The sequence below is a fragment of the Fulmarus glacialis genome, unplaced genomic scaffold, assembly GCF_000690835.1.
Source record: "Fulmarus glacialis isolate BGI_N327 unplaced genomic scaffold, ASM69083v1 scaffold15834, whole genome shotgun sequence".
Classification (NCBI taxonomy): Eukaryota; Metazoa; Chordata; class Aves; order Procellariiformes; family Procellariidae; genus Fulmarus; species Fulmarus glacialis.
This window is the reverse complement of record NW_009208834.1, coordinates 1-21,722: the sequence shown is the minus strand read 5'-3', so window position 1 is coordinate 21,722 and position 21,722 is coordinate 1. Positions and strand designations below refer to the sequence as shown.

Sequence of the window (21,722 nt, the reverse complement as noted above, 5' to 3'; positions counted from 1 at the left end):
TACTAATCAGTGGCATCCTGCAACCTAAAACATCTTGCCCCAGGTAAAGAGTTTGGCCAATCAATCTACAAGTCTTTCAGCAAAAACAGAGGAAACCATACTTACTTATCAACAGTGAAGGTTGAGAAAATACAACATCTGCACAATTCAGTCCTTAGCTGTCCTAGAGTAGCAAGGTGGGGCATAGGCCCAGCTTAAATACTTTTAAGTCAATTGTTAAAAGTAAATTCTAGAAGCACAGCCCTACCAGTTACTGCCATGCCTTTGTTTTCCGTCGCTTCCCAAGAAGTTTCTACAGAAAGTGTACTGGCTTTGGTCTGGCAAAAAAGCTCACAATTAAATGCCTGCTCTAGTAATGAATGATGATTTCATTCTGTCCCAGCTGGACAGAGCTGGGCTACAGCTGGAGTTGCATTTTAGAACCTCCCAGAAAAGATGACAAGAAGCCCCATTTAAGTCTTTGTAAGTAATAGAGGTAAACAGAGGACCACAATGGTATCAACTGTTAAATCCCTCACTGCTTGCTTAGTTCTCAACCAGAAAAACTCAAGATGGCCTCTTTTAAAATCCTGAATACATTTCTGAATGGAAAAGTACTTAGAGTAAAAAAACCCAAAAAAACTCACAGCACAGCCCCTACCACTACCATTTTGAATAAGAACCAGAAATCCAGTTTACATCCTCATTTCGTCTGCAGCTTGCCTATGTATTAACTAGTTGTTAATTAGCCACACATGGCTCTATCAGAACAAAACCATACTTTTAATGTCACTGCAACAGTTTCAAATATGTAAATATAATTTAGAAAGAAAGTGAAAAGACAAACATTTATTTTAAGTAGGGTTTTATACATGGCATGCATCTGAAAAGAAATTATCACATAACTATCACTCAAGTTTCCTGATCAAGGGTGTACAATCGCAGACATGAATGAAAGGGTACCATCACCTACACTAGTATATACAGAGATATAAAAATATACACAACAGTTGATTTTACAGAGCAACAGAGCTGAGTGAATACTGTGCACACTGCACTCTCCGAGCTTGGACAGCTGAACATCCAAACTGCAAAGGCAACAGGAACACTGCAGAGATCGTTACCAGGGTCAGAAGAAACAGCATCAGAACTCTGACACAGTGTAAAAATATAAGGCAGAAGCCACTTTCTTCTGAATTGTAGGGAAGAGCAGAGCACACCAAGACTCTCCATCTTGCTTTTAAAAGTAGTTCCAGCAAGGAGTTGTACATGCAAAACATAAATTTGCATCAACAGTGCAACAACAAAAGAATACTGAACAGTAGCTCAACCATACAAACTTAAAAAAAGTAACATGTACTTTATGTATCTCTCCTCACAAAATATCTAGGATTTGTCAGTGCATTAGTGTTAAAGTGGCATTAAAAAAACTTCTGCTATTATAACAGATGCAGAATTATTTTGGAAATGCATAGCATCTACATTTTTATTGTCTTTGTAATTATTCAGTTGGCATAGGCACCATTCTAGTCACACCAGCACTGAGAATTCTTGGTGGAAACAGCCATTCTTATCAATTCATACACAGCTATTCTTGACTGCTTGTCTTGATTTTGATTTCAACAAATAAATGCTTTTTAAAATTCAAAAATATACCCTATGAATATGAAAAGAACTATATACAACATACCTAAGACAGAGGGTTAGCTGGCTGCCATATGTGTAACACACTGAAGAGAAACATTCAAGTTTGACAGATTTTTTTTTTTTTTTTTTTCTTCTTCTTTTGAGATGAAAGGCCTTTGGGTCGGAAGCATATTAAAGACAACAGTGCAGTAGGCTGAGAATTCCTTTAGCTCAGTTCAGAACTAAGGCATTGTATGATAAAATATACATTTATATTTGGTGCAATGTTACTGTCAATTTTAGAATCTAGATCACGTCAAATGCTGTAATTTGTCACTCTAGTAAATGTACGTATCCATCTTCCATCACAAACTCAAACCTTTGTGGGGAAAAAAAAAAATTATCAAACACTAAACCTATATTGTTTTTTCTAATTTGACATTGAGGAAAAAATGCTAAGCCAAACAAACTCTATAATCCCCAAAAAACCATATGGTAGGGAGTTCACACCCTCCTAGTCTTTACTTGCCAAAAGTTAAACATATCCTTGAACTTTACTAAAAAGAAAGATTAAGATTTTAAACTGCTACTTCAAATTACTTTTTGCATTTTAAAAATTTCAATTATCCATTCACTCTATGCTTGATGCCCCCTCTGATTATCTCCCAGTGTTGCCCTTCTCCTGTCATTCCTATATGGCCTGCCTCTGAAGTTTCGCTGATACTGGTAGCCGTCGTCTCTGCTTCTGCTGGGTGGTCCTTTCCAGGCTTCCTCGTTTCTCTGGAACTGGTATCCTCCCCTACTGGAATAACCCCACTCGAGTCTAGGCCTTCTGCCTCCTCCGTAAGTCTGGTTATAAAATTGCTTGGATCTACCACTTCTCAGCATATCGGAGACTTCACTCTCATCCTCAGAGCTCTCTTCCCTCGTTCTCTGTGCCCTGCTTTCTGTCTGCAGATTACCAGCACCCTTGGAATCTCTACCTTTATCAGTCTTCTCCTTACGACTGGGAATGCTATTTTTCAGTTCACCTTTTGGTGGTTCTGCCAACAGTGGCGGAGCATTGGGCACTGCTGTCTGCCTCTCAGTCCCCTGTGTTTGTGGAGAACGATTTTGCTGCCCAGCTGTTTTTTGCTTAGCAGGAGAAGCCGAAGGACAAGTTTGCTCCAACTGAGGGGCCCTAGCTGAAGTGTCTTTCGGGGCACTGCATTCACTGCTTGCCCCAGCCACAGGGAACGGTATGGTGTTCGAGCCGCTGCTGCTGTTAGTCTTCTGAAGCTGTTCGGCACAGTTGACCACAGGAACTGGAGGGCTGCATTCTTTAGCCACATACACGTTCGCAGAGGTGCTAGTTGTTGCCTCTTTGTCCTCGGGTGACATGACAACATTAGGTCTTGCTACTGAATTTTCAATAAAACCCTGAACTGGGTACCCATACCAAAAGTGAGAAAAGAAAGGAGGTGCTATTGGAACAGCTCCTAGAAAGTGATTGTGTCCAAAGGGTGGCTGTGGGAACATATTTTTCCCTCTCAGGGACTCCTCATAGTTTGCATGAAGAGCTTGCACCGGATTCTCCGATTCTACACAGACCTGTCCTTGACTTTCTGACACCTGAGCTGTAGGTATAATCAGAGGCAGCGATGGAGATCTAGTATCAACCTGTGGAATTTGACCGTTGGATCTGGCCTCGCTCTGAACAGGAAAGTGCCTGTTTGTTCGTGCAGTTTCGTTTTCATTCTGAGTCGGTGGAGCCTCCTGGAACCAGGGGTTGTGCGGATACACAGGAAGGGACACATTTGGGTACATTCTGCAAGCAGCTAAATAGGCCTGGTGCAGGGGGTACAAGTAAGAATGGGGTGCCCACATGGGACAACCGTAAGCCTGCGATACAGGGATTTAAAAAAAAAAAAAAAAAAAAGAAGTATTTGGGTTTTTGAATGTTCAGACAGACATAATAGTACACAGGTCATTTACCATTTTGAAGCTGTTAATTACAGGAAGTAAAGGTTAGTTTTATTTACAGTGACTGCCCTCAATTCTAAGTATCTAGGACTTCAGGCGGATGATTTAATTTTTTCTTTTCCTTCCAAATGCAGTTGCAATGGGCAACAATAATGAGCAGTAAGGAAACTTGGTAACAATTTCTATATAGTTAATTTAAACACATGATGCTTTTAAGTCAAGCTTTAGCTGTGCATTTGAAGACACACATTTCAAATTCATTTTCCAGAATCACAATTGTTAATTGGCAATTTGCCCTACTAGCTCACTTTTCAAAATTTTAAGCGATAACAATCAAAACAACAAGTAGTCATACCACGCATATATTTTCACTTATATAAAAAAAAAAAAGACTGCACCGAGACCCGAAGTTAGATCATTTCCCCAAGGAAAATTTGTAAAGATTGAAATCCATATATATACACACAACCCACAGATCAGCTTTCTTAGAAGGCCCCTTCATAAAGAAGGGGGATAGGTTTCGTTAGAATATACAACACACTTTCCAGCTACTGGTGGGAGTCACACAGTGGACGCACACCGTTTTCAGCAGCAACCTTTCCTGTACTGTTAGTGAACACGAGCTACGTTCACAATACCGAAGTCATCCACCTCAGGCGGTGACCCCCTTTCCTTTCCCCTACTTCCATGTTAACTAACTAGCACACAGTGACTTACGGTTACATTACAGTTTATAAACGCAGACTTTGTGTTTGTACTATGGTACGTAGCAACTGGCCTAAGAGCAACATTGTAGGATGTTTCTCTAATACAATGTGCCAAATATACATATTTCAGGCCATACTGAACACCATGCGAGGCTGCTGAAGGCACAAGGCTGTGTAAGAAAACATTGGAGTAGGTAGAGGGCAGAGCCCAAAACCTGGCACGGTCTTGTCTGTGCCACCTGTAGAAACAGTCCCCGGAGCAAACCATCCTGAGAAGCCTATCCAGAGCCCCTCTCAACGGGAACCAGTCGGTTCACTCTGAACAAGCAGCTGGAAGGGTGTGGATAACAGCATGGCAGGATCTGGGATCAAAGCAGTGGACAGGGTAATGCAGAAAGGAGTTCCCAGGTATACCATACTATTTGGTCACCAGCTGAGGAACACAACTACTAGAACATGGTCCTTTGACAAGTAGATGGTGCTGAAGCACCAAAATGACAGACTATATCCTAAATAATACAAAGTACCAGTAAGGAGAGTCACAAATATATGTAGGCTTATGAAAAAATGCTGTTTAAATATCTTGCAGTGACACTTGCTAATGACTTATGAATCTTCTATTAAGCAAAGAGACTCGTATTAGGCACACAGTTATCAAATCTAAGTTTACTTTGTAAGTAGCGCTGAACATTCCTTCTTTCCACAGACACCAAAGAAAATCATTATTTATGGCCAAAGTCATGTGGAATAAGCCTGAGAGCTCTCAGCACCTTTTCCAAAGGAGTTTGCCTGACAGGAGTAAGAGAAGGTAAAAAAGGAACATTTTTATGTGCAGAAGGGAGAAACTAAGCAAACAACTAGTTCTTACCAAGAAATGGAAAAGGTTGCCTTTTTGGATGAGCCTCTTCCCCAACCACACACACAGGTTTGCACCACATATACACATGAACTGCTATTATAATTACTTAGAGGGTTAAAAGTAAAATACTGTGGTCCTTCACCTGAGCAGAAAGGACAGACATGCAGGTTGCTTAAGGGAGTGTCCACAGGGAATGACATACTAGGTATTTGTACTGCAATGCCTTTGCCAGACATAGTCAAAGTCGGAGTGCCTTTCCTCTTTTACTATACACTGCTTCCGAAAGAATGCATCTTCAAACTCACAATGGTTTACCTGTGAATTTGTAAAGCACGATCTGTTGACTGTGTAGCCACAGTTGGAAGCCAACAGTTCCCACTATCACTGTTGAGATAAAATTTATTTCTGTTGACTTGAACTGCAGTGTGGACTGCAGTTGGGATCCCAGTTAACAGAAGACAAAATAAGAAAGTATTTCAAATTTAAAAGATGAGCTTGAAGTGTACAACTGCAGCAACCAAATTTCTGCACTCTAAGCACTACCAAATACAAGCAAATTTTATGGTAAAACGAACACAAAAGCGTAAGTAAGTTTGAAGAGTTACCTTCACACCAAGATTGAAGAAAAATCTAAGAATATTCTTATCTAGGATAAAAAACAAAACAGAAAAAGACCTATGAAGACCTAAAATATTATACTTCATTTGATCCAAAAATTAGTCCCTGCATAAAGTTCCATTTCAGTAAAGAAACATAGGTATTAAGTTGCTGCTTGCATGTCTTTGATTGTTTTGGGGTTTTTTTTGCCACAGTAAGATATCTAGAACACAACTGCAGTTTAAATTTCAGTTTTAACAGTTTGTGGAACTGAACTTCTAATTTTTAAAGAAACAGTTCAGTGAACAATACCACCATGCAGTCAGACATGATATGTTCTTTATGTTCATATTTGTAGTACGCCAAAAGCTGTCTTTTCCTAGAAGAGTAAGGAAATGCTCAACAACTTCCAAGCTTTTGATTACAAGCAAAAAACCTGTTACTATAAAAGGAAGCAGTTCTCCAAAGAAAATCCTTTACATTCACAAAACCTCAAGTTATGGTGGGTCACGCTAAAATGATCGTATTGGATTTCCAGGCGTAACCACTTAAAATAATCACAATGTTAGCAACGCAAACTAAAGAATTACAACTCTGTTCAATATTCCCTCCCACACCTTAAATCGCGGAATGACAACAATTAGATTTTTTGACACAGACTAACAACAGGACCAAAGAAGTTGTCTTTATCTACATTTTAAGAAAATAAAACCTATTAGGAAAAATGGCATAAAATCCAGACCTTCTTCTAGCTTCTCACCTTTAGGTAGGTCTTCCCCAGTATTGCACAGGGAGTAAGAGGGTGCAACGGCTCTTTCTCCCTTTTCATTAAAAGGGAATCCAGGGTATAGCGGATCCTGATAAGGATTCAGAGTCTGAGGCAAAGGCATTAAAGGCTGGTTAACTGCTTGTAGCGACACAGGAACTCCAGCAACTGGAGCAGATGTTACCTGAGCCTGTGATACAATAGAGTCGGGTCCTGTTGCTGGGGCTGGCATCAATGAAGAAGCAGGTATTTGGGCTGGAATACCTAAGGGAAAAAAAACATATAGATAGATAGATAGGGAGAGAGAGAGAGAGCGCGCGCGGGAAAGCAATTTTCAAAAGACAAAAAAAAAAAGGAGAAAAAAAAAGGAAGACATAGGAGGAAATTCTTGAGTCCGGAAGTTACAAACAAAAGAAGATTTGGCTAAATGCAGAGAATAGTTTTCAGAGAGTGGAACAGTTAAGCTTTCCAGAAATAGCTAAACCCTCCCCATATTTATTTTTATAATTATGAATATCAGAAGGAAATAGGAAGGGGAAGAAAAGGGGGGAACTGAAACTTATATGTGAATCTCTGCAGTTCTCATTCTGACTAGTCATTTACAGTCAACTCTGAATCTGAGCTCAGATTAACTGGGCTATGCATCTTTGTCACAGATGCGGTCAAGTATGACAGGATTATTACTGTATCACGTGAACACAGTATGCCGATTTGAAAGCTAGTTCTTGTACAGAAACACAACAGTGGGAGAGAAAATACAGCGCCTGATCTAATGAGCAATATTGAATCTAAGCTAGTTCCACATATCAGAAGATACCCACAGCACAGAAAAGCCATTATACTGGCTTTGCAGCTCAGGTCCAAATGGATCTCATTAGTTCCAGACATACCAGACCCAAGCTGAGTCCTTAGTGAAACAAGGAGCTTATTACATGGGACACAGAGCACAAACACATATCAAGCTTCAACATACTGACAATATGTGCTACCTTAAGCAGACCCCCAGAATAAGCCCCCTCAAAACTCAATGCTATCCCACTCAGGAGAAAAATGGAGAATTGAGTACCCATCCCTCTTCCACCTTCAGGTAGGGAGTAAAGCAAACTATACATATGGGCAATCGAAGATCTACTAGAACTCTCACTAGCTTTCAGCAGTGAGAAACTATATTCCTATAAATGATTGTCTTTGGAATGTGAAGTTATATGAAACAGTGTCTCCTGGAGGCATCTTCAATTTAGCAAGACAGTTAGTAGTTTCTGATTTATGTTAACATTTCTTCAAACCTGCTGTTCCATAGGTTGTTGGCTCACTTGGCCAAGCTGGCACAATGGCTGGTACAGAAGGCACTGCTGGATTTAAATGCACCTCAGAAAAGACTGGTGAGGGTGTTGGAGTTATGCTTGGTAAGCATTCTGTCAGGTTCTATAAAAACAAAGAGATCACATGAAATTATTCTAAATCACCATTGCTGGTGACCCCTAATCTGTCTGACTTCTGCCAAAAAAAGCTTGATGACTCAGTATTATTCAGACTACCACCACCACCACAGCACAATATTAACTAGTAACATATCAGGCTGTATACATAAAAGAGATCTGAAATACATTACATCATTGTGTGAAGAACTCTGCACTGAGCTCTATCCAGAACGTGCCTGACCACAGACAGCCATCAGCGTTATAACCACCTCCACAAGCATTAAATTTAAAGTATCTCCCATCCAAAAGAAAAGCCACCCTCACAAACGATTACCAATAACCTTGGGAGAAACCTGAAAAAGCAAAGGTAAAGAATTTAAAGTGAAAAGCATGGTTATCTTAGCAGAAAGATATGAAATAACCCCTCTCAGAAGAGAAAGGATATACTTTTACTTTTCTATCAAGGGTTGTCCTTTTACATTCTTTACGGTGGACGTAATAGATTCCTAACTGTAAATATGGAATTTTAGCGTTATCACCATAGAAATTACTATGTAATTAAAAGCCAGTATTATAATACATACGTGGCTGTGATGAAGCTCCCCTTTGTCTGAAGTCTCCTGACTGGAAAACTTTGAAATCAAACAAACATTTCTTACTTGCTCAGCAAGAATCGGAGAATCTGTTTTTACTTGTTCCAAAGAAGATGAAGCTTTTGGATAACTCTCATCTTGACTATTCTTCTAAAGCAAAGTTAGAAACAACAGACACAGCTAGTCTAGTAGTAAAATTTACTTATCAAAGAGGCATTCAAAGATATTAAACCATACTACATACGAAGTGGGCTAAGCACCCAATCACTATTATACTAGTGTAACATTTTGCTCATTGAAAGAACAGCAAAGGTTAAAAGCCAACAAGAGGCCACAAATCTTCACTGAACTTCAGAGGTCATGGTCTGTTAGCACAGTAGCTATTAGTAAACATCAAATCTTCTGTGGTTCCATTATACTGAAAGTACAGACTGTACTAAGCAATTACAAATCCAGATTTGTAAGTGCTCTCGATAGCCCAGATCTGAGAACTCAGATTGCAGAGAAAGACTATAAGTACAGGTTACCAGGGCTGAGGAAAGCTGACAGCAATACAAGCCTCCAACCTTTGAAGTATTTCACTAAAAGCTGTAAAGCAGCAGCAGCAATCACAGCTCTAAAGGCAGCTATTGCTCTGCTAATCATGTATCAGAGAAGCAATAACATTAAAAAAAAATTTGGTCTTTTCTTTAAGATTACCTCAGATGAATTTGGCTCAAGCTTCTGACTTAAGTGGATCTGCTTGGAATTTGACTCTGTAACACCAAGACATAACCTAGTAAATGAACCATTACACCATTTATGGCTATCACAACTTAAGCCAGTTAAAGTTTGTCTTTCCAAAGTTAAACCTTCAAAACAAAACCTACCTCAGCACATATTACTTCAGAAAATTTAAATTTCAATTTTTATCAAAGATCAAAGCACCCTAAAATAAACAGTTGTTAGGGCAGTAACAGAGCAGCTACTTCAACCTGGGTTTTCAAAGCTCTACAGGAGGTCTTTACTGATGTTTGTTAACCATTTTGATGATGCTTGAGGGAAGCGGGAAAGAAACATAGGATGAATGATATGTGTTTAAAGAGACAGCTAAATCCCTCCTAGTGGAAAAGAAGTTTTTGTACTTTGCTTAAAGTGAAAATGTTTTGATCTGCATTTCCATATTCAAGTGTTAAGATAACAGAAACTTAAAGTCTTGTCTACTTTTGACTGAGTAAGAGATCAGTTCAGAAGGTTTCAATAGTTCAAAAGATCTAGAAAGTTTTCAGACTGATGCAGAAAGTTTAATTTCTCGAGCACCAGCAAACACTTGGTGGGGGAAGACTGTGTTGAAAAAAGTCATGGCATAACCTTCATATAATAAGATCCATACCAAGTTCTTCATGTTCTAGCCTATGTTCAAATCTGGTTACCACTGCTTAATCAAATTCATGCACATAAGTTTAATACTAGCCGCTAAATAGATATGTACTTTTTAAAAGCTTAGTATATGCACCATCACAACCAGACAACAATGTAAATTGAAACAATATTGGTTATGAGAATTACTGCCAATTCCCCAAGCACCAACAGGAATCTCTAAATACTCAGAAGGAAGCAGAGTTTATTCCCACAGGATTTTTAACCTAGTTTCAGAAAAGGCAACACAATCCAGAGTGGCACAAAAAACAGATCAAGCTGTACATGCCATGCACTTCAGCAAAATCTGTTATGACACTGTGGTGAAGAGCTTTCTCTACATAAACATTCTTTTTGGCATTGCTGATGAAACAAGTTTTCAAATGAAACAGGTTTTCAGATGTTTGGAGAATGAAAAATAGGTAACATCAGTCCTTCTGAGACCATTCAAGAAGGCATTACGTGTTTTAAGAGGGACTAAGGAGCACAAGTATCATAAATACACAACAGCAATGCCTCTGCTATTGCCAGAGATAATGGAACAAGAAAAATTAAAAAAAAAAACCAAACAAACAGAGAGAAGGAACAGCTTTTAAGAGAAGGCTAAAGAGTTTAAATTTTATTTAGTCAGGAAAAAGAAAATAGTGGAAGAAGCCAAGATCAAATTCAGTGTTTACTTACAACAAAGCTGACAGGACAGAAAATTAAAAACAAAAAACCCCAAAAACAAAAACCAAACCAAACCTATCAGTTGCATTTAGCAAAGATTTACTAACTACCTTCTGACAGCTACAGCTTTCATCTATTACTGCCACATTTCCACTTTCTCACAGAAGACGAAGAGCTTAGAGTCAATGAAGAGAAGCTAAAGAGTGTTATAACAGATTGGAGGGAGGGAGAAAACGCCAACAAATTTTGACCATGTGACAGCTCTTTCTACTGTAAATGGGGGGGTTCAACTCTTCCGTACACCATCTTCTCCCCTCTTTCTGTATCATTGTATGCTAGTTCTTAACCATGCCACATTGAATACTTTCACCTGCTTTTCTCTTAACTGACTCCAGTAAGCACTCTTAACACTCCTCCCACTGGCGCTTTCTGCCGCACTCACTAGAATTTCAACAGGATCTAATTTAGGGTAGCTCTGATAGTCCTTTCGTTTCTCTTGTTCCTCTTCCCATTTACTACGAAAATCCCAGCAAGGAGCCTGCTCTCTCAGCCACAAAGCAGGAAAACATATACTTTCTTCCCAAACCACACCTTTGCTGCCTTGAACCTAGCTTAGTTTGGCACAATTACTTATGATAATTTTCCCCTTATTGCCTAAACAAATGCCCCATCTTGAATAAATTCTGAGGCTGGTAATAAAAACAAGCAAACAAAAAAAAGTCTTGATCTAAAAACATTTACTTTTACCTTTATCCTTCTGCTCTTCCGCCTCTGCTGTCCACTTGCTATTTCTTCTCTCATTATTTGAGAACTTTTTCTGGTTTAAATTTTCCACAGTCTGTGTAGCAGCCTGACAGACTGACTGATTCTAAAGAAGTTTACAAAAGCAGAAATATGAATTTATATAAGAAGTCCAATGACACTTTGCCATCATCTGATATGATACTATTATGCCTTCATGACATAATACTCATCTCTGTGATAGGCAGAAAGGTGGTAGGGGGGGAAGCAGTCTTGATTGGGCAGTCTTGGTCGGTATCATTCAGATTCGTACACTCTTTCATTCATTGCTAAACTTTGCAAAGTATCTTGATTGATTACACGCATATAAGTAATTACTGCTCAAGAACTGAAAGATACAGCGCAGGAAGTCACTTCCACAAAGCAAGAGATTTAAGAGATTTAATCTTTCACCTACTCATTCTTCCCAGCCTGGTTCTTGTTTCTGTTTGCCCTAGGATTTAAATCCAAAAAGCCCCACACAACCTCTAGAATAAACCTATGTAAACAGCAGCTCTTTACCCACAGGATCTGCTTGCTCCCTGGATATACTGAGACTCCAATCCACTTTCTTTAAAAATTGCATCAATAGAATAATCTCTCAAAATCTAAAGGCTACATTCTTCCCTCAGACATAGAAAATCTACTGAAGCCAGCTCAGGTCCACAACAGAAAAAGAGGAAGTCTGACAAAGAATTTGTATTACTTATGACACCAGGCAAGTTCTCACACCAGTAAGTTCTCAGGCTACAAAGAAAAGTCACTTATAAATAAAACAGGTTTTATGTGAACCAAATCAGAAACAATCACCTACTCACCTCTGATACTAATTCAAGCACCACAGTACCATTTTACTGAACTATTTCTCAGCTAAACTAAACTGTATTTCAGAGCAAGTTCTGTCCTGACCTTGAAGTTTGATCCCACTATACAAGAAAAAGACAACATCTGAGTAACTGTAAGGGAGTGCAAAGCCTTCCAAAGACAGGAGGAACATGAAGAAAGAAGCCCACAGCTTCAGAAGCTCATGTGTCCGCCGTATTTACATGCCTAAAGAACTGTGTATGGTGGACATTAATTATTCCCAGGGGAAACTACTACGTATGTGTCTTATCTTGAATATATAAAGCATTGTAGATTCACATATTTCTATGTAGAAAGTGAATGTGAAGAAAATATCCTCATGCTTTGAATTGTATTGTAATGCAAGGACAGCAAATCAACAATTGCTAATTAAAAGTTAATAGGCAAGTATGAAAAATGCCCTATTAATTACAATGAAAAAAGCATACATTGGAAAGAGCAGGAAAAGCTTGTTCATCTCTCTGCTGGATCTCATAAAGCGAACGAGATTCTTCTATAGCCTGTTTCTCCCTGCGTTCCTCTGGAGACAGGCCAAAGTAGTTACAATCTCTGCTGCCATGGTTCAGATCCTCAGTTCTCTCCCGGTCTGGTTTTCTGTAAAGGAAAAAGTGAAACGGGATCAATTTGACAAAGAAAATTCACCAGTATCAAACACAACACAAACTCATGGTTTAGCAGGAAGAAAGAAGATAATTATTTATATAGCACTGCTTATGTGATTCCACATATACTAGATCCCTTTCTGCCTACTGCAAATTACCCATACACATAAAATTTAAGGAAGTGAAAAAATGGATTTTGTCCATGATTTATTCAGTTCAATACAATTTTGAAAGACTTTATAACAAATGGTAATTATTAGATCATAGTTAAAAACCAAATGCCTACATCAAGTGATCTAATCCATTTCTGTGCCAACTGAGAACTGACCACCCCCCATCTGCTATCTATGAACGTGCAAGAGAAAGCTGGGGAAGAAGATTTCTGTAAATACAACAACAAAAGGGAAAATACATTATAGTTTTCAATGTCTGAAGCATCACTACACAAAATTTAACATCACTGTTTCAGCTTTCTGAATTACTTAACTAAACATTTTAGGATACTCATGTATTTAGGTGAAAGGTGGAAGAAAAATGCCCTTAAAATGTTGCATGTGGCAGACTCCAAAGACACCCCAGCCCCATTTATTCCACAAGGAGTTACGATACAGAAGAGTGACAGAATAGAAACATGAAGAGTTTGGGTTTGCAGCCAAGTACAAAATAGTCTTTCAGATAGGATAGAGAAGAGTGGCAATGATGAAAACAGAAACTCTGCTGCTGCAGCAGCACAATGAATCAAAAAATCACTACTAACAAATGCAGGCAAAATGCTGTCCTCGTACTCCTTCAAGTGATCAGTCATTACATGAAGCAGTCCTCTATGAGAGGTTCTGCAGAAGCTGGGAGAAGATCTTAGCCATGCCCTAGAAGCGCTACATGCAACATTACTTCAGCCTCAACCAGAAAAAAAACACAACATCCACTCTCCAAGAAACTGCAGTTTTGTGTATAGTGCTTCCAGGGGAGATGCTGCCATGCAAGAAAAAAAAGTGGGAGCTCACAATGGCAGCAATTTTGAAAAAGGTTTAAAAATAAAAAAAGAATTTTTTTTCCTGTGCTTGTGTGTATTCTTAAGGACTTGGAACACTTAAGAATTCAATGGCAACATATTTCAAAAGAGCATCTGAAGCAGGCACCCGGGCTCCAAGAAGCTCAACTGGAGTTCAACATAAGGAAAATGTTATTTGCAGTTTTACCTTACAGTTTGGGAAGGATTCCTGCCCAGAGCTTTTTGCTCACTTGAGGTCTGATGAGGTTGGGGTCCAGAACATAAGAACTGATGCTGCCTAGTTCCCACAGTATGCTGAAGTCGAGGAGGTAGTGCTGACTGGGGTTTTATTGACTTGCTCTGATTCTTTGGCCCTCTGCAATCTGCATCTGTGATAAAGACATGAAAACAGATTTTTTTTTTTTTTAATCATTTTTTTAAGCTCTTTGGGACAAAACATCTGACAATAAAGATTCTGCCACACAAAGACAAGTACAATCCTACCGGGCTGAGCATTCTGCCCCCATGTTGGGAAAAACTTTTTTATCTTCTTCCCTGGCACAGTGTTCCAGCCCTCCATAGGAGAGGCCTGTGGAAGAGGTTTAAGGCTCTTCAGTGAGACAGCATGCCTACAAAACAAGGAATTATGGAGGGAAAAATATCTTAAAGACCAGACTGGGGCTTGCATAAATTAATACCACATGTTTACTAAGATTGATGGATCTTTCAATTTTTGAGAACATTGCATTCAAAGTCCTTTGTTCTTTATGATTACACTCAAGCAATGTGTAGAAGAAGAACAAACTTTTTTTTTTTAAAATAAAACTCTCTGATAAGTTGATGCAAACTTATTCAGTAAAGAATGATCAGCCATTTGTGAAGTGAGTATTATAATGTCTTCAGGGCAGACAGAAAAGGAGAATGATCAGAAAAAGCAGTATACGCAGATAAACTTATCACAAACACTGCAATACATGTCAACATTGAAAAACATTGTATTGGTGGTTTATATCCCAGAGCAATTACTGTGCTTTTAATTGAGGATACTATAGGATGTCCAAGCAACCTACTTGAAGGGAAGACATTCAAATCTATAATAGACAGTTCAAATCAGGTTAAATCTCAATTTAAAACGGGAACAAACTGCGAGACAATCTTCAGATCTCGCAACATTTTCTTTTTTTTTTTTTTTTAAAAAAATAGAAGGAGCTCACAGGATATTAATGGGCATCTTTCTCCTTCCCTCATTTACCTTGAAAGTGTGTCCTCTTCCCAAACTACACTCAACTGTGGGGTTTTTTTGCCCCAGAAGAGTTACAGAACTTACAGCAGAGCTCAAGAAAATGTCTCAAACCACTGCCCCCTGCTCCCCCCCAAAAAAAAAACCTACACAAAAAACCCCACCCTGCCAAACAACCAAAACCACTACCACCCCGGAAAAAAAAAAAAAAAAAACCCAAAACCAGCCAACCAACACCACACAAAAAACCCAACAACCCCCACCAACAACTTTAAACACTAGTTTGTCCCAAGGTAGGGCAAAGATGACGCTGATCTAAACAGCAACCTAGCACGCTCTGTATGAAATCAGGCAGAGCTACTCAACCAACAGAGGAGCTAAGTGCGTTGACGGACCTTTTAACATGAAAAGCTTGTCACAAATCTAGCATCTAATTATTAAGCACAACAAGCAACCCTTAATTAGGATGGTGTCAATCTTGTGCAAAAAAAAAAAATCTAATACTAACGTAGTTATTGTTTTACTCTGCAGGTAATAGCCAGACTACTTAGCACTAAAGAAAAAAGTCTGAAGTAACAATGAATGCAGAACCCCTTTTTCCTTTTTTTATTTAGTATGTTGTTTTCTTAACAATTTTCTGGTAGTACTGCTTCAAGTAAAGAAGTAGATACACTTCAGGGGCCGAAATTAACTCTGAACTAAAGTAATGTGCCACTACCAAGGTTCCGTTTGGCATTCTTTTCCAGAAGAGATTAAGCACTTACTTTGCTCCAAGCTCTTCTACAAATACAACAACTGGCCCATTTTCTGAACAAACTTCTTGAATATGGGCGTTATAAAATTTCCCATTATGGTCTAAGCGCACCTGTAAGGAAAAAGAATAAGAAAAAAAAGGTGCATTAGCTTCAAAGACGACAACAAGAGGATGTAACTCTTTAAAATATCAGCAATGTTAAAAATAGAACTTTTCCTCTGGGCAACAGAAGGCCTGAGAAATAAACATCACGTAATTCAGTAAATGTATCAAAAGCAAATCTTCAATCCGTATCGCTTCTTCAAAAAGAAATAAAAATACTATTTTAAAAAACAACCAAACAAAAAACCCCAAAAAACCCCCCACCAAAACCAAAAACAAACACCAGAAAGCTTGCCGGGTAACACTACTTAATGAAACATGGCTTTCAAACTACCTGAGAAAGTTGAAAGTAATCAGTGTATCAAGGTTTTTCAGCTTTAATGAAAACACTTTCTCTTAGAATAAAACCCAAAACTTTTCCTTGTTAAAATCCATGTAAAGAAAAGAAAAATTCATTACTAACTTCAGTTTAAGAACGTAATTTATTTAAAGAACATAATAAACATAAATTATTTCTGAAGTTATTCTTCAGAAAGTTTTTTAAAACAACCAAAAAAAGTTGTTCAGACATGATCATAGTGTTACTTATCTAACTGACATTCCACGTTCATAAATTCTTCTGTTAAATATAAAATAAATTTCATAACATTCTGCTACAACATTTGGCTTTTTGTTCATTTGGTCAACTCCACTTTTCACTATTTACTTCATCTTCCCTTCTCATGTTTTTATCCCATGTATTTACTGTCTTGCCACGTATATATAAAATTTGACAGCAAGAGTATGTTAATTACCGGAGTTTTTTATGCTAATAATATCTGTACCCTTTAGTAAATACTACACAAGACAGTCTTAGGGTCTTCAATACAAATTTTAAGCCTGTACTATTAAGCAATAATTAATCAACTCCACATTAGGGGGTTTTTTTGTTTGTTTCTTTCGTGCGGGGTTTTGGGGGGGTTTTGTTTTGGTTTTTTTGGTGGGTTTTTTTTTGTTTGGTTTTTGGTCTTTTGTTTGTTTGTTGTTTGTTTTTTTTTATTTTTTAAAGTTGAGAGATGTGTTTTTCCTGCAATTTACTCACTATCCTTAATTCCACTACACAAATAAAAAAAGTACAAACTGAAAGAACCCCCATGCTCATGATAAACCTAATAGAATATTTTCACATTAGTATTAATTATTTTAAAAGATGGTCAAATGTCCTAGAAAGAACCGTATTTGGTCAGTACCACCAGTTTAGTTAACACACCTAAGGAGATTAATCTAACATTTGAGTACTACAGAATTTAATGGCAAATCTTGTTCTTCTTAAGCAGCAATACATACTACAAATGTTAATTTCAAGAGCAACTGTGTAACACACTTTGAATATTTCAAGAGGAAGAATCACGCAAAACTCCAGGATCTTCAGGATCTGCAGTTAACTAAAGCGAGCTGTATTCCATTACTTGAAAGTAATGAGGTAAGAACCCAATTTACAAACCGTAATCATTATCTCCAGAGTTGAACATAAATACATGGAACTATGATGTTGGTTTTGGTCTCTCCAAAGAAAAGCCTGTATCATAGAATCATTAAGGTTGGAAAAGACCTCTAAGATCATCAAGTCCAACCATACGACAGAAAACACTAAAATTTCATTCTTCATCATGCAACTGTATGGACACAAACACTTTATCATGGAGTAGTGTGATAAAGCAAGTGCAGCCATCAGCAAAAGATGCAGTGGAGATAACGATCGGTTTTATAAAACAGACCTACCCCACAATTTTGCACATCACGGGAATAACTAGTGAGCTTACGGAGCCACCAAGAGAAGAACAGAGCTTAGCCTGAACCAAGTAAACTGCCCTAAATGCACCTACTTCACACATAGAGGCAGCACTCTACAACACCGAACAAGGACTCGCCATGGAAGCAAGCCTGCACAAACTTATTTGCATACTTAACGTTAAGGTCCACAGTCGTCTTATTAAATATACTCTTGAAGTTTACCTTGTGACTTTTTAATGCAGTAAAATTGCACTGATCAGATGTTCTATTTACATGCCTTTTCTACATGTATGCTGTAAGTCATGAACTCCGCCAACAATTAAATAATAAGCATATGCACAGTAGGAAGACACAAGTGAAGAATATTTAGAAAGTACCAATTATATATCAAAATAGTTACGAAAGAGGGAAAAATGGTATCTTGAGCAAAATCTTACTGTCTCTATAAACTATAATTCAATACTACTTACTTTACATTTATCTCCAACTGAGTATTGCATGCCAGCAGCAATAGAAAAATCTTGTTTTTGCTGATCTGTAAATACATTAGCAGTAATATACTGTTAGTTTAAATACACCAAAAGAGTTACTTTCTTGATGCAGTAAAAATGCAAACCAGAAGCTCAGGCCCTAAATCTGCACACTGACCCACGTGAGGAAGACCGCCGCCTAAACCCAAACTGCCATTTGCATCACTGTTCTTCAAGAGGACTTCACTTTATACATCAGCTTGCAAAAGTTGGAACTTTTAAGTATTCGGTTACTTACCCCATTTGGATTGGAGCCAAACATCATATTCAACATTTCTGTAAACTGATGGATTGAGTGATTTAAGAACTTTTTTAGGTAAGACCAACAAGGTAGGATTCCCATTGCTCTTAAGGTGCTGTATGAAACAAAAAGTGCTAAATGGTCAACTACATAAAGATGTACAGTTTTCCATTTTTCAATCACAGTGCTCAAGCTTTAAACTGAACTACAAAGAAGCTGAAAATACATGAAGCATAAAACGCTTTGAAAAAATAATTCAATGGTGTTCTTTTAACGATACTAGAACAAAATTAAGAACTAAGCAGCATTAAAAAGGACATTATCCACCTTCTGGCACATCAAAGGCAAACATTACTTTTCAAAGAAATAAGTAGGTTTTGAGATATTACATGTTATGAAAACTAGAAACTCAAGATTCTCTCATGAATATTAAATGCTGAAAAATATAGCAGAGTACAAGTTATTAGGAAGAAAATAAATCTTAACATATAAATACCTTGTTGCCAGAAAGAGACTTCAATCCATTCATATCGCTAACTGTTGTAGCTTTACTTCTGCAAAAGGACAGAAGCGAGCTGTGGTAATATAGTATTAATAAGGCCTGGAAATCAGGTAAGAAACATCGTGGAAGTGTATAAAAATACTGAAACTACCACCCTCTACATATTTTTCCACAATAAGCATACCACAGAACATCCTCATCTCTTAAAATGAAAAAGCTAAGTCTAAAACAAGAACTACCTTTCTATATCATATAAAGCTAAAAATAAGATTTTTGTTTCTAAGTACAAGTTTTAGGGAGTCTAACTTATGTGTACTGACTTAGCCATCTTAAGGAAAAAGACAAGGGGGGGGCAGGCAAGGGAAACAAAAATCCTCTAAAATTTTTGGAACTACGCAAGGAAAACATAGCAAAAGCATACATAAAAAAACCCCAAAACTTAAAACCAAAAACCACTCTGCTAGTTAATTGGCATTAGGCACTCTAATTTACTGTTATCTTCCACACCTGACATCGCTGAAAAATTGCTTTCCACAGAGAAAAAACAAGTATTTTTCCCTATGGCAGTTGTAGGCAACTGTCAGCATTAACTTCTCCCAAAAACAAAATAAACTATTATATTTAATAACAACATAACTGAAAAGTTCACATTTATAAAATGAAAAAGATCTTCTGGAAAACTAGGTAATGAAACAAGCTGAAGTCAACTTTAAGACAAGCAAAATATTTAAGACTTCATAAACACAGCAAAGTGTTTGTAATTTGGGTTAACTAGGTCAAGAGTCACACACACAAGCTCTTGTGTCATAAGACATATGGTTTAAATCAAAAACATTCAGTTTAGTAGTCTCAAGTGAGTATATGACTTTCATTTACAAAGGTGCTATGGAGGTTAGCAGTATATTTTCTTATGAATCCCAAAGATACAGGGTAATGCTACTACATATGAAGCCCAGGAAAGCTCCAAGAACAGAAAAGAATAGAGGTTTCCACTCTCGGACTTTTAACTACAGTAATTGTTCCCTGAGGCAGAAATACTTTGTATTTTAATTGGAAATCCCTAGTATTTTTTTTTCCAAACAAGAAAGGAAGCTAATCCCTTTCCCAGAACTTGGTTTTCTTTCTGTGGTGATTTCCATCAACTTCCTTTCTGTTGTTTTCAGCTTGAGGAAGAAATCAGCTCCCGAGGTCTCAAAGAGTTTCTTCTGCCACATGCCACACAGATTACAGCACCCAAAAAGGTTTCAGGAAGAGGGGACATGATGCATTAATACAGCATAGTCTCCATGGCTTCAGTGGAATTTCACACAAGCCAGGGTTTTAAGAACAGTCTTACACAGAAGAAAAACTGCCAATATGTAAATGCAAAAATGGCACTGTCAAAGACTTACTGTGCAAAAGGAATCAGTAGGTCAAAATCTCAAAGCTAGCTAGAACATCCAGGTCCAGCAAAAGGAATATGAACCCACAAATATAATCACTTCATAAAGATCAAGGAAAAAAATGGAAGCAAGCTACATCTGTTATTTCTCCATTAGCTACATCTCAAGCAGGCATTTCAGCCCCAAAATGTGGAAGCAACACAACTTGGATTAGATTCCTGTAACTCTACTCAGTTGCAAGAGTGAGCCAAGTAATTCTCACGGAGTTTACCATGCCAGACTGGCACACTGACAATTCTCCCAGGGGATTCTGCTATTTTAAACAAGAAGATGGACATGTTGCAAAGGCAATATTCCATTATGTAAAGAGACCCAAAGCTAGACTGCATGAAAAACAGAGGAACCAGAACCCTGTCCTTAAGTACAGTAAAGATTACATATTTCTTTCTTTCATAGTTCTAACCTTACCTCTTCGTGTTTCTCTTCTTAGTAACCTGTAGAAGTTTTCAACCCTAACTGTTTGATTCTACTACCCACCAGAAATTCAGAAAACTCATTTAATATGTATTACTCACAGGCATCTTACATTAACTTTTAAATTACATTTACCTGTAGTTGTCATCTTCTGAATCTGAAGCAGATACATCACTGCTACCATTACTTTCCTCTGTCACACCAACAGCACCAAGTTCTGCTATGATTTTCTTTACATCTGTATCAAATACTTTCTCATAGAGCAACTCGTACAGCAGAGCTGAGGAAAGGGAGGAGAAAGTGGAAGGGCAAAATCACTTACAAGGTAAATGAGATTTTACACCACCATTACAGATGCATTTCAAATTACTTCAATCAAAGCAAGCAAGCGTTTTGATGTGTTAACTGAAACAGTGAAGGCATTAAAAGCTATGCTAAGGCACATGGAGGACAGGGAGGTGATTCGAGACAGCCAGCATGGCTTCACCAAGGGCAAGTCCTGCCTGACCAACCTAATGGCCTTCTATGATGGAGTGACTCCATCAGTGGACAAGGGAAGAGCTATGGATGTCATCTATCTGGACTTCTGTAAGGCCTTTGACATGGTCCCCCACAACATCCTTCTCTCTAAACGGGAGAGATACGGATTTGATGGGTGGACTGTCAAGTGGGTGAGGAATTGGTTGGATGGTCGCATCCAGAGGGTAGTGGTCAACGGCTCAATCTCCGTCCAGACGGAGATCGGTGACAAGTGGTGTCCCGCAGGGGTCCATATTGGGACCATGACTGTTTAATGTCTTCATCAATGACACAGACAGTGGAATCGAGTGCACCCTCAGCAAGTTTGCAGATGACACCAAGCTGAGTGGGGCAGTTGATGCAGCTGAGGGACAGGATGCCATTCAGGGGG

The 21,722-nt window shown here is 38.2% G+C and overlaps 1 protein-coding gene across 1 annotated transcript; it reads right to left on the bottom strand.

The window, feature by feature from the left end:
- Window positions 1-2,236: 2,236 nt before the first annotated feature.
- LOC104070285 (OTU domain-containing protein 4-like) lies at window positions 2,237-21,102 on the bottom strand (the record flags this gene model as incomplete). The annotated part of the gene is made up of 16 exons (XM_009576650.1): window positions 2,237-3,486; window positions 5,739-5,779; window positions 6,491-6,605; window positions 6,681-6,760; window positions 7,783-7,921; window positions 8,577-8,660; window positions 9,210-9,265; window positions 11,325-11,445; window positions 12,650-12,815; window positions 14,023-14,203; window positions 14,319-14,443; window positions 15,819-15,919; window positions 18,154-18,218; window positions 18,452-18,569; window positions 18,951-19,008; window positions 20,948-21,102. Coding segments are annotated over 16 exons (2,850 nt in total), but the record flags the coding sequence as incomplete, so codon positions are not given.
- Between the last annotated feature and the right edge of the window lie 620 nt (window positions 21,103-21,722).